The following is a 9,610-nucleotide window of genomic DNA, read 5'->3' as shown; positions in this document are numbered from 1 at the left end:
GACACCGCCCCGGGCGCCATCTTGAGTAAGGGCGCAGCGTTACCCGCCCCAATGGCAGCGCCGCGCGCTCCCATTGGCCTGCCGGCGCTCGGCCAATGGGCGGCGGCGGTGCTGGGGGGTGACGCCGGCGCGTGCGGAGCGGAGCGGAGCGGCCGCGACCATGGTGAGGGGCCGGGGGGAGGTCGGGGGAAGTTCGGGGTCCCGTGTCTCCCCCCGTGTCCGTGTCACCCACAGGGTCCCCCAGTGCTCCCATCCCTCTCGTCTCCCCATGTCCCACCCTGCTGTCCTGTGTCCCCTCAAACGGCCTCCCCGCACATCCCCGTGTCCCCCTCTCAGTGCCCCCCATCCCTCTCATCTCTTCATGTCCCCCCGCCAGTGTCCCGTGTCCCCCAAAACGGGCCCCCCCTACATGCCCGTGTCCTCTCCCTCCAGTGTCCCCCCCGACCTCACATCCCCTTCCCAATGTCCCCCGCCAGTGTCCCCCCACACATCCCCATGTCCCCCTCCCCAGAGTCCCGATATCCCCCCATTGCCCCCCCGGAGTCACCACTGACCCCCCGGTGTCCCGGTGTCACCACTGACCCCCCCGGTGTGACGGTGCCCCCCGTTCCAGCTGCGCCGCCAGGCCCGGGAGCGCCGGGAGTACCTTCAGCGCCGGGCGCGGGAGCAGCAACTGCAGCGGCAGCGGGAGAGGAGGGAGAGCCTGCGGAGGGCACTGGACGGTACCGGGAACCGGGAATGGTCCGCAGGGGGGGTAAAGGGGAGCTGAGGGGCTGGGAGGGGGCGGGGGGGGTTACAGAGGTTTTGAGAGGAGTTATGTGGGGGGTTGGAGGGGATAAAGGGGGGGAGTTAAGAGGGCTTGGGGGGTGTAAAGAAGGGTCAGGAAGCAGCAAAGGGGATTTGGGAAGGGTTAAGGGGGAGTTTGGAGGGGATAAAGAGGAGGTTAAAGGGAGTTTGGGGGGGACCAGAGTGGGGCTAACAGGGGTTTGGGGGGATAAAGGGGGGGATTGGGACATTTGAGAGGGCTAAAGATGGGTCAAAGGGGAAGACTGGGGTGCTATAGGGCCAGGGTGGGTTATTTGGGCCTGAGGGGGTATTTGAGGCCAGGAGCATTGGGGGTCCTGTGTGAGCCCCCAGTCTCCCCTCCGTCCCCCAGAGAACCAGCTGCTGCCCACGGAGCTGCGGCGCGAGGCCCTGGCCCTGCAGAAGGAGCTCGAGTTTGACTTCGACACCCCTGGGGGTGAGTGGGACCCCCAAACAGGGGGGTGAGCAGGACCCTGGAATGGGGAGTGACTTCAACCTCAAAATGGAAGGGGCTGCCTCAAAGGAAGGGTGGACTTTGCCCTAGACCAGCCCCGAATTCAGGATCAAATTTGCCCTGTTTTCTCTCAAAGTATGTGTCGCTTTTTTTTAATGTCTCCACCAAACAAGATTAAACTCACCCCAATACAAGGAGAGGATTTGGCCAAGTTGTCCCAAAATGGGATCAAATCTGCCCCATTTCCCCACATTGGGCCAAGAACTCCCCACAGGGACCCCAAAATGGGAGTGGATTTGTCCAAATCGCCCCAAAATAGGATCAAATCCGCCCCACCCAAATCCCCCCAGAACTGAGTCAGCAAATCAACCCAAACAACCCCAAAGGGGCTCAGCTGCCCCCGTGTGGGCGTGGCTGTGGCAGGAGGGGCCACGGTCCTTAAAACCCCCCCCAGGTGCCACCAGCAGCCAGGATGACGAGTATCGGTGGGCGGGGGTGGAGCCCCCCAAGGTGATGGTGACGACATCGCGGGACCCCAGTGCCCGCCTGCGGCTCTTCGCCAAGGTGGGCGGGGCTGGGGTGGGCATGGTTGGGGTGGGTGTGGTCAAGATAGGTGTGCTCAGGATGGGTGTGGTCAGGGTGTGGTGGGTGTCCTCTATTAGGGGTGTAACCTCAGGCAGGGGTGGGGCTTGTTGCTTTACAAAGTGGGTGTGGGTTGGGGCAGTGGGAGGGGCTTGGTTGGCCCCACCCCTTTGGGGGTGGTGCTTCATTTGAGCCAATGTTTGTGCGTGGGAGGTGGAGCCTGTTTAGGTGGGTGTGGCCATTTGTGGGTGGGGTCTGTATGTGGGTGTGGCTCCCTGTCCACAAGTTGGCCTGGAGGTGGGTGTGTCCTTGTCGAAGGGATGGGGCCCAGAGGTGGGTGTGTTCCAATGGGTGTGGCCTGCCGATGGGCACGACCCTGCTGACCCCGCCCTGCCCCGCCCCAGGAGCTGTGCCTGCTGTTCCCGGGCGCGCGGCGCATGAACCGCGGCCGCGCCGAGCTGGGGGCCCTGGTGGGGGCCTGTCGGGCCGCGGGGGTCACCGACCTGCTGGTGCTGCACGAGACCCGCGGGCGGCCTGGTCAGTGTGGGGAGGGGCCACAGAGGGAACTCACACCCAAAGAGGGGCGGGGCTAATGGGGACATGCTAATGATCATGGGCGGGGTTGTGGAGAACAGGGTATGGCCATGAGGGTGGGCGGGGCCCTGGGAGTCTCCAGTTGGAGAGGGCTTATGGGAGTGGGCGGGGTTAAGGCCCAAGGGGTGGGGCTTTGGCAAAGGTTTCCTGAGGGCGGGGCCATAGGAAGGGGCAGGGCTCCACCTGCCAGGCCCGTTTTTGCTGAGTGGGCGGGGCCAAGGGGGGCAGGGTTCTTGGCATCAGTGGGGTGTGGACCATTGGGAGGCGTGTCCTGACAAGGCCCCACCCCCAGACGGGCTGACCGTGTCCCACCTGCCCCACGGCCCCACCGCCCACTTCACCCTGAGCGGGGCCGTCCTGCGCCAGGAGGTCGGGGGGCTCGGGGGGGCCCCCCTGGCCGCCCCCCACCTGCTGCTGCTGCGCCTCGACTCCACCCTCGGCAAAAGGGTACGGCCGGGGGGGCACAGGGGGGGTGGGGGGGCAAAGGGACATGGGGGAGACAAAAGTGACATGAGGGGACAAAAAGGGGGTGTGGGGGGGCAATGAGGACAGTGGGGACATGACGGGGACAAAGAAGACATGGGGGGACAAGGGAGGCCGCAGACTTGGGGGGATGTAGGGATGTGAAAGGACGTGGAGGAGCCTCTGGGGGCATGTTGGGATATGGGGTGATGTGGGGACATGGGGGGACACAGAGACTGGGGGGGATGTGGGGATGTGACAAGATGTGGGGGGGTTTCTGGAGAGACGTGGGGGATTTTGGAGGAAACACGAGGGCCACTGGAGGGACACGAGGCAGACATCGGGTGGAGTGGGGGGACATGGGGGAGGACATGGGGACATGGGGCCATTCATGGGGCACCCAGGGGTGTAGTGACCCCATCCTTGTCCCCCCAGGTGGGGACCATCCTGAAGCACCTGTTCCCCGTGCCCCGCCCCGACAGCCGCCGTGTGGTGACCTTTGCCAACGAGGATGACGTCATCCTCGTGCGGTGGGTACACAGGGGGGTGACGGGGGGTGGGTCACACTGGGACTGGGACTGGGCCTCCCCTTGACCCCCCTGTCCCTGCAGGAACCACGTGTACCGGCGCCGGGGCCGGACGGTGGAGCTGGAGGAGGTGGGACCGCGGTTCCAGCTGCGCCGTGAGTGTCCCCCGTCCCCATTCACTGCCCCCCTGTCCCCAACCAGTGCCCCCCTTGTCCCCAACAGCCCCACGAGGGTCTCCCCACGTCCCCTGCTGTCCCCAACACCCCTGTGTGTCCCCCAGCCTACCTGATCCGCCTGGGCACGCTGGAGCAGGGGGATGCAGCTGACGTGGAGTGGCGCTGGCACCCCTACACGGCCACGGCCCCCAAGCGCCGCCTGCTCAGCGCCACCTGAGCCTCCCAGACCTGCCCTGGGCCCTCCCAGACAGCCGGGACCCTCCTGGAAACCTGGCACCACCCAGGCAGCTGGGACCCTGTTGGTTGCCTGGGACCCCCCCAGGCTCCAGGGCCCCCCTGGGTCCCTCCAGAACCCCCCCAGGTGTTTCACACACCTGGGAGTCACAGAATCATTTTATTTGTCACAATAAACCTTTTTTGGCTATTTTGAGCTCTGTGGTGATTGGCCAGGCTCTGCTGCAGCCCCTCCCTGGCAGGAGGGCCCCAGGGGTCCGTCCCCCCTTCACACCCGGGACCACTCGGCCGGGGGGTCCCGTGGGCCCTTGGGCTTCCCAATGCGGAAGTTAAACCCTGGGGATTGGGGGAGACAGGGGGACATTGAGGGGGGGCCAGATGCCCCATGTCCCCCCTGAATCCCCTCCTGAACCACCCCCAGACACCAGGGCCCTCCTGAACCCCTCACTCCCCACCCTGGACACCAGGAACTCTCTGACACCCCCCCCAGAGCTGCCCAGACACCACAGACCCCCCTGGACCCCCCGTGCTCACCGAGGCAGGGGCCGCTCCCGGGGTCCCCGGGGGGGGTCACAACCTCGTAGGCGCCGTCAGCGGGTCGGGGGGAGCCTGGGGGGCCGCAGGGGGGTTGTGAGAGCCCATCAGCCCCCCGAGGTGCCCCAGATCCCCCCGAAGCCCCCCACTCACCTGCCGGGGTGGGGGAGGGGCGGTGCACGGGGCTCCCTGGGAGGGAGCACGTGCCCGAGGGGGCGGGGTCTCGTCCCACGGCCCCGCCCCCCCGGCGCGCCTTGTTGACCACGGCGTAGGTGACATCCATGGGGGGGGGCGCGGGGGGCTCAACCGGCACCGAGACACTCCTGGGAGAGGGAGGGGAGGGTGGGGAAGGGAAGGGACCCCCTTGTCTGGGGCTCCCCCAACCCCCAGCGAGGACTCACCTGAGCAGGGGCGGCCGCAGGGCCCGGCGGGCGACAGCGTCCTGGTACAGGGGGGGCTGGGGAGCAGGGGGTCACCTGAGCCTCCCAATGACGGGTCTTCCCGAGCTCCCGGGTCACCCCCAAACTCCCTTGGCCCCTCGGCAGCCCCGGCCCCTGCTCTCACTTCCCCTTTCCGGGGGCAGGAAGTGCCGCTCAGCCCTCGTGCCCCCACCCCGCCCCGGATGCCTGAGGCTCCCCCTGAGCCCCCGGGGCCCCCCTCTCAACTCCTGCACCGCCCCCAACCCCTGGGTCCCCATCCGCCCCCCCGGCTCCCCCTCTAACCTGAACCCCCCGGGCCAGGCTGAGATGGGCAGGGGGCGGTGGAGGTGCCATTGGGGTCCTGGGGGGTCCCAGGTGTGCAGGGGACGGAAGGGACCAGGGGGTTTTCAGTCCCCCAGGCCCCGCCCCCGGGTTAAACCCCACCCCTGGGCTGGACGCGAGCTGGGGGGTGCTAAAGCTCCTCCGGAGGGTTCCCTATGGCACCTTTAGGGGTCCCTATATACCCTGCACCATCTGGGGGGGCTCTTTAGGGGCTCTGTGGGGCTTCTTGGGGTCCCTCTGGTGCCTGTAGCAAATGGGGGGGGCTCTATAGACCCTATAGAGCCTCTGTGAGGGCTCCCTGGAGCCCCTCTAGGAATTTTGTGAGTCCTTATGGACTCTACAGCTGCTGTGGCTGTGTGAGGTCCCCTAAAGCACCTCTGGGGAGCCTATAGAAGCTCTGGGGGCCCCTACAGCAGCTCTGAGGTCCCTGTGGTTCCTACAGGTCAGCTGGGAGGCCCTATGGGACCTTGGGGTGGGGTCTGTACAGCCCCTGCAGAGCCCCTTGGGGTGTCCCAGAGAGCCGGGGAGCCTCTAAGGGGTCTCCTATGGCCCCCCCAGACCCCTGAGTGGTGTCCCTATGGCCCCTTTAGGGCCCGTGGGTTCCTCCCCCCACCCCCGATCACGCGGCTCTGAGTGCCGCGGGCCCGCCCCCTCGAGACGTCACCGGGAAACCCGCCAAAAGGGCCGCCCCGCCTCAGGCCGCGCCCCACCATCGCTGATTGGTCGGCGCGCGGCGGCCGCGCCCCCTGCCTCCGCACCGCGCGCTGATTGGCGGGCGCGGGCGACGCGGTGGCGTCACGGGGCGCGCGCGGCGCGGCGGCCCCGGAAGCGGCGGCGGCGGCGGCGGGAGCGGGGCAGCGACGGGAGGGTGAGCGCGCGGGGGGGGCGGGGCCAGGGGCGGGGCCTGGGGCCAGGGCAAGGGGTCCAGGGGTGGGGGGCGAAACGCGCCGGAGGGCGGGGCTGTGGTGAGGGGCGGGGCTTGGCGGTGGGCGTGGTTTTTAAGCCTCTGTTGGTGGGGCTGTGACAAGGCTGGGGCTCCCTGGGGGCGTGGCCGAGGGGAAGGGGCGCGGCTACGGGACCACTCGGGGGGCGTGTCTTAGAACGGCGATGGGCGTGGTCTCGCAGTCGAGGGCGGGGCCAATGAACCACGTGTGCACACCACGTGTTCCGGGGTGGGGCTCTGTGGGGGGTGTGGCTTAGTGCTTAAGGAGGCGTGGCCTGATGTCCGGGGGCGTGGCCTGGTGGGAAGACCCCCGATGGCTGGGGCTCTCCAGGTGGGGGGTGGGCGTGGTCAGGGGCGTGGTTAATGTATGTTGGTGTGGCTTGACGAGCCCCACCCCTTCCTCACCCTCCTCCTGCAGGTGCGTCAACGGCAGCAGCGCCCGGGACCCCCAAGCCCCCGTCCCCTGAGCCCCGCCCCAGTGAGGCCCCTGCGGAGGGGTGGGGCCACCCAGGTTTTTGGGCACCGCCCCAGCGCCCCCTGCCCATCACAGGTGTGGTGGGGACCAACCTGGTGGGGACAGCGGCCACGGCATCCTTGGGTCGTCACCACGGCGGGCAGAAGGAGGAGGACAAGGTATCAGTGGCAGTGACAGCCACGATGTCCCTGGGAGGCCACCCTGGTGAGGAGGAGGAGGTGGCAGCGGCCATGATGTCCCCGGGTGGCCAGCACGGTGGGGACAAGGACGAGGCAGTGGCACTGACGGCGGTGGCAGCCACAGCGTCCCCAGGGGGTCACCCTGGTGAGGAGGAGGAGGTGACCATTGCAGTGACGTCTCCACGGTGTCACCCCAGTGAGGAGCAGGAGGAGGAAGAGGTGGCGGCGACGGCGGCAGTGACATCCCTGAGGTGTCACCCCAGTGAGGAGCAGGAAGAGATGACAGCAGCGGTGACATCCTCGAAGTGTCCCCCTGTTGGAGTTGAAGAGGAGGTGACAGCGGAGGTGACATCGTTGAGGCATCACCCCAGTGAGGAGGAGGAGATGGGAGCGGTGACATCCCCGAGGTGTCCCCCCACTCAGGACAAGGAGGAGGAGGAGGTGACAGCAGCAGTGACATCCCCGGGGTGTTCCCCTGTTGGGGATGAGGAGGAGGAGGAGGAGGAAACACAGGCCATGACGTCCCCAGGGTGTGTCCCTGTTGGGGACGAGGAGGAGGAGGTGACAGCAGCAGTGACAGCGGCAGCAGCCACATCAGCCCTGGGCGGGCGGCGCGGGGCGGACGAGGACGTGGCGGCCGCGGGCTGGCGGGCGCGGCGCAAACACGTGTTCGTGCTCAGCGAGGCGGGGAAGCCCATCTACTCCCGGCACGGCAACGAGGAGGCGCTGGCAGCCACCATGGGCGTCATGATGGCCCTGGTGTCCTTCATCCAGAGCGGCGGGAACGCCATTCGCGCCATCTGCTCTGGTACGGCACGGGGGACACAGGGAGGGCAGGACACGGGACCCCCAAACTCACACAGACCCACCCAGGGTACCCCTGAAACAACCCCACACAGGTACAGCCACCCCCCCCCAAAACAACTCCCTGAGTACATGCCCGCCAAACACAACAGCCCACCCAAAACAACCCCTCTCCTGGGTCCAGCTGAATCCACCAGAACAGCCCCCCCAGGTACAACCAGCCCCCCAAAACACACGATTCCCCCAGCCCTCCTCCTTGGTACAGCCACCCCCTAAAAACAACCACCCCCCCCAAAACAACACCTGTCTGGGCACACCTGGCTCCCCCCAAAACAACCATCACGCAAACCTCCCTGGGGTGTCCCCAACTGCATGTCACGCTCTGGGTGCCCCTGCCCCCTGACGACCCCCTCCCCTCTCTCCCCCAGAGGACCGTACGCTGGTGTTCGAGCAGCGGGGTCCACTGCTGCTGGTATCGGTGTCTCGCACGCGGCAGTCGGCGGCGCAGCTGCGGCGGGAGCTGGCGTTCGTGCACGAGCAGATCCTGTCGCTGCTGACGCGCGGGGGCATCGCCCGGGTCTTCGCGCGGCGCCGCGGCTTTGACCTGCGCCGGCTGCTGGCAGGCGCCGAGGCCGTGCTGGACCGGCTGCTCGGCGGGGCCGCGGCGGACGGGCGGCTGCTCCTGGGGGCTGCGCGCTGCCTGCCCCTGCCCGGGGGGCTGCGCCGGGCCGTGTCCGGGGCCCTGCGCCGCGCCGCTGCCGCCGCCCGCCCCGCGCCCGCCCTGGCCGTGCTGGCGGCCCACGGGCGCCTGGTGACGGCGGCGCGGCAGCGGGCGCTGGCCGAGGGCGGGCGGCTCTGTGCCAGCGACCTGCACCTGCTCCTCAACCTGCTGGGCGGCGGGGCGGGTGCGGGCGAGGTGTGGACCCCCGTATGCCTGCCCCGCTTCAACCCCGACGGCTACTTCTACGCGTACGCGGCGCGGCTGGGCGAGGAGGAGGAGGAGGGCGTGACGCTGATCCTGCTGTCCACGGAGCGCGAGGGCTTCTACGCGGCGGCCGCGTGCCGGCGGCAGCTGGAGGACACGCTGCAGGCGCAGGGCTGGCTGGCGGAGCTCGGCGCGGCCGTGCAGGGGGGCGCGGGGTACGGCCCCTCCCGTGCCGGCGCCCCCGAGCTCCGGCACTTCCTCTACAAGCCCTTGGAGGGGCCCGAGGAGATGCAGCAACTGCCGCAGTTCACCAGGTGTGCGGGGGGGGAAACACCCCAGAACTGGGGGGCCGGGGGTGTCCCTGGTGTTCACCTGACGCCCACGTCCCCCCCCTCTCGCCGGCTGCAGCCCCGAGCTGGAGGAGCCCTACACCAGCGAGGAGGAGCAGCACCGGCTCTTCGACCTGTACCACTACCTGCACAGCCGCGTGCACAGCCCCCAGCGGCCCCTGCGCCTGCTCTACCACGTGGCCGAGAAGGAAACGCTCCTGGCCTGGGTGAGCTGCAGGGGAGGAGCTGTCAGCAGGTTCCAGAGTTAAGAGGGGTGCTCACAGTCAGCAGGTTCCAGAGTTAACAGACAGCATTCACTCACAGTTCTCTCAGCAGGTTCCAGGGTTACTGAAGTTGTGGGTGTGTGGCACGGTCAGCAGATCCCACAGTTAACAGGGAGTGCACAGTTGTGCTGCCACGAGTGGGTCCCAGAGTTAATGGGGGTTGCTCTCTGTGAGCACTCTTGATGGTTTCCAGAGTTAATGGGTGCTCACTGTCGGTGCTGTCCGTAGGTCCCAGAGTTAGCAGATGCTCGGTGGCACTGCTATCAGTAGGTCCCAGAGTTAACAGGCGCGGGTTCCCGCAGGTGACCAGCAAATTCGAGCTGTACAGCTGCTTCAGCCCACTGGTGACGAAGGCAGGAGCCATCGCGGTGCTGACCAAGCTGCTGCGCTGGCTCAAGAAGGAGGAGGACTGGCTGTTCATCCGCTACCCGGCACCGTTCTGTGCCGCGCCCGCACGCCCCGAGGGGGCCGAGCCCGAGGGCTGACAATAAACACTGAGACCACAGGGAAGAGTCCTGAGTCGGGGGGACAGGGGGGACACGT

The 9,610-nt window shown here is 67.7% G+C and overlaps 3 protein-coding genes across 5 annotated transcripts; 2 read left to right on the top strand and 1 right to left on the bottom strand.

Moving 5' to 3' along the window:
• Positions 1-121: 121 nt before the first annotated feature.
• Positions 122-4,029, top strand: IMP4 (IMP U3 small nucleolar ribonucleoprotein 4). 2 transcript variants are annotated; one of them, XM_027742539.2, is made up of 9 exons: positions 122-163; positions 614-722; positions 1,157-1,240; positions 1,713-1,822; positions 2,245-2,377; positions 2,727-2,881; positions 3,332-3,426; positions 3,508-3,578; positions 3,704-4,029. In XM_027742539.2, exons 1-9 carry the CDS (start codon positions 161-163, stop codon positions 3,814-3,816), a joined length of 873 nt encoding a protein of 290 aa, XP_027598340.1. In that variant the 5' UTR covers positions 122-160; the 3' UTR covers positions 3,817-4,029. The 2 variants fall into 2 exon arrangements, with proteins under 2 accessions (XP_027598340.1, XP_027598339.1); XM_027742538.2 differs by lacking the exon at positions 122-163 and having other exon boundaries at positions 588-741.
• LOC120325279 (tyrosine-protein phosphatase non-receptor type 18-like) lies at positions 3,641-5,664 on the bottom strand. Of its 2 annotated transcripts, XM_039391214.1 has the most exons (5): positions 5,090-5,664; positions 4,769-4,824; positions 4,521-4,690; positions 4,368-4,442; positions 3,641-4,169 (listed from the first exon to the last, which is right to left on the bottom strand). In XM_039391214.1, the coding sequence occupies exons 1-5, from the start codon at positions 5,138-5,140 to the stop codon at positions 4,102-4,104; spliced, it is 420 nt and encodes a 139-aa protein (XP_039247148.1). In that variant the 5' UTR covers positions 5,141-5,664; the 3' UTR covers positions 3,641-4,101. The 2 variants fall into 2 exon arrangements, with proteins under 2 accessions (XP_039247148.1, XP_039247149.1); XM_039391215.1 differs by lacking the exon at positions 4,368-4,442.
• A 303-nt stretch (positions 5,665-5,967) lies between these two features.
• Positions 5,968-9,572, top strand: MON1B (MON1 homolog B, secretory trafficking associated). The gene is made up of 5 exons (XM_027742543.2): positions 5,968-5,996; positions 6,490-7,533; positions 7,958-8,768; positions 8,863-9,010; positions 9,370-9,572. The coding sequence occupies exons 2-5, from the start codon at positions 6,729-6,731 to the stop codon at positions 9,550-9,552; spliced, it is 1,947 nt and encodes a 648-aa protein (XP_027598344.2). The 5' UTR covers positions 5,968-5,996; positions 6,490-6,728; the 3' UTR covers positions 9,553-9,572.
• Positions 9,573-9,610: the final 38 nt, after the last annotated feature.

Source organism: Pipra filicauda, unplaced genomic scaffold (genome assembly GCF_003945595.2).
Source record: "Pipra filicauda isolate LSUMZ 115617 unplaced genomic scaffold, ASM394559v2 scaffold910_size53023_pilon, whole genome shotgun sequence".
Classification (NCBI taxonomy): domain Eukaryota; kingdom Metazoa; phylum Chordata; class Aves; order Passeriformes; family Pipridae; genus Pipra; species Pipra filicauda.
Note: the sequence above shows the minus strand (reverse complement) of the source record. Positions and strands in the feature narration are given on the sequence as shown.

Coding starts and splice junctions, on each gene's coding strand:
- MON1B (XM_027742543.2), top strand. CDS start 6,729: ATGTCCCTGGGAGGCCACCCTGGTGAGGAGGAGGAGGTGGCAGCGGCC. Junction 8,769..8,862: donor CAACTGCCGCAGTTCACCAG/GTGTGCGGGGGG, acceptor CGCCGGCTGCAG/CCCCGAGCTGGAGGAGCCCT. Junction 9,011..9,369: donor AGGAAACGCTCCTGGCCTGG/GTGAGCTGCAGG, acceptor GGGTTCCCGCAG/GTGACCAGCAAATTCGAGCT.
- LOC120325279 (XM_039391214.1), bottom strand. CDS start 5,140: ATGGCACCTCCACCGCCCCCTGCCCATCTCAGCCTGGCCCGGGGGGTT. Junction 4,825..5,089: donor GCCTGGCCCGGGGGGTTCAG/GTTAGAGGGGGA, acceptor CCTGCTCCCCAG/CCCCCCCTGTACCAGGACGC. Junction 4,170..4,367: donor CGGGAGCGGCCCCTGCCTCG/GTGAGCACGGGG, acceptor CCCAATCCCCAG/GGTTTAACTTCCGCATTGGG.
- IMP4 (XM_027742539.2), top strand. Junction 723..1,156: donor CCTGCGGAGGGCACTGGACG/GTACCGGGAACC, acceptor TCCGTCCCCCAG/AGAACCAGCTGCTGCCCACG. Junction 3,579..3,703: donor ACCGCGGTTCCAGCTGCGCC/GTGAGTGTCCCC, acceptor TGTGTCCCCCAG/CCTACCTGATCCGCCTGGGC.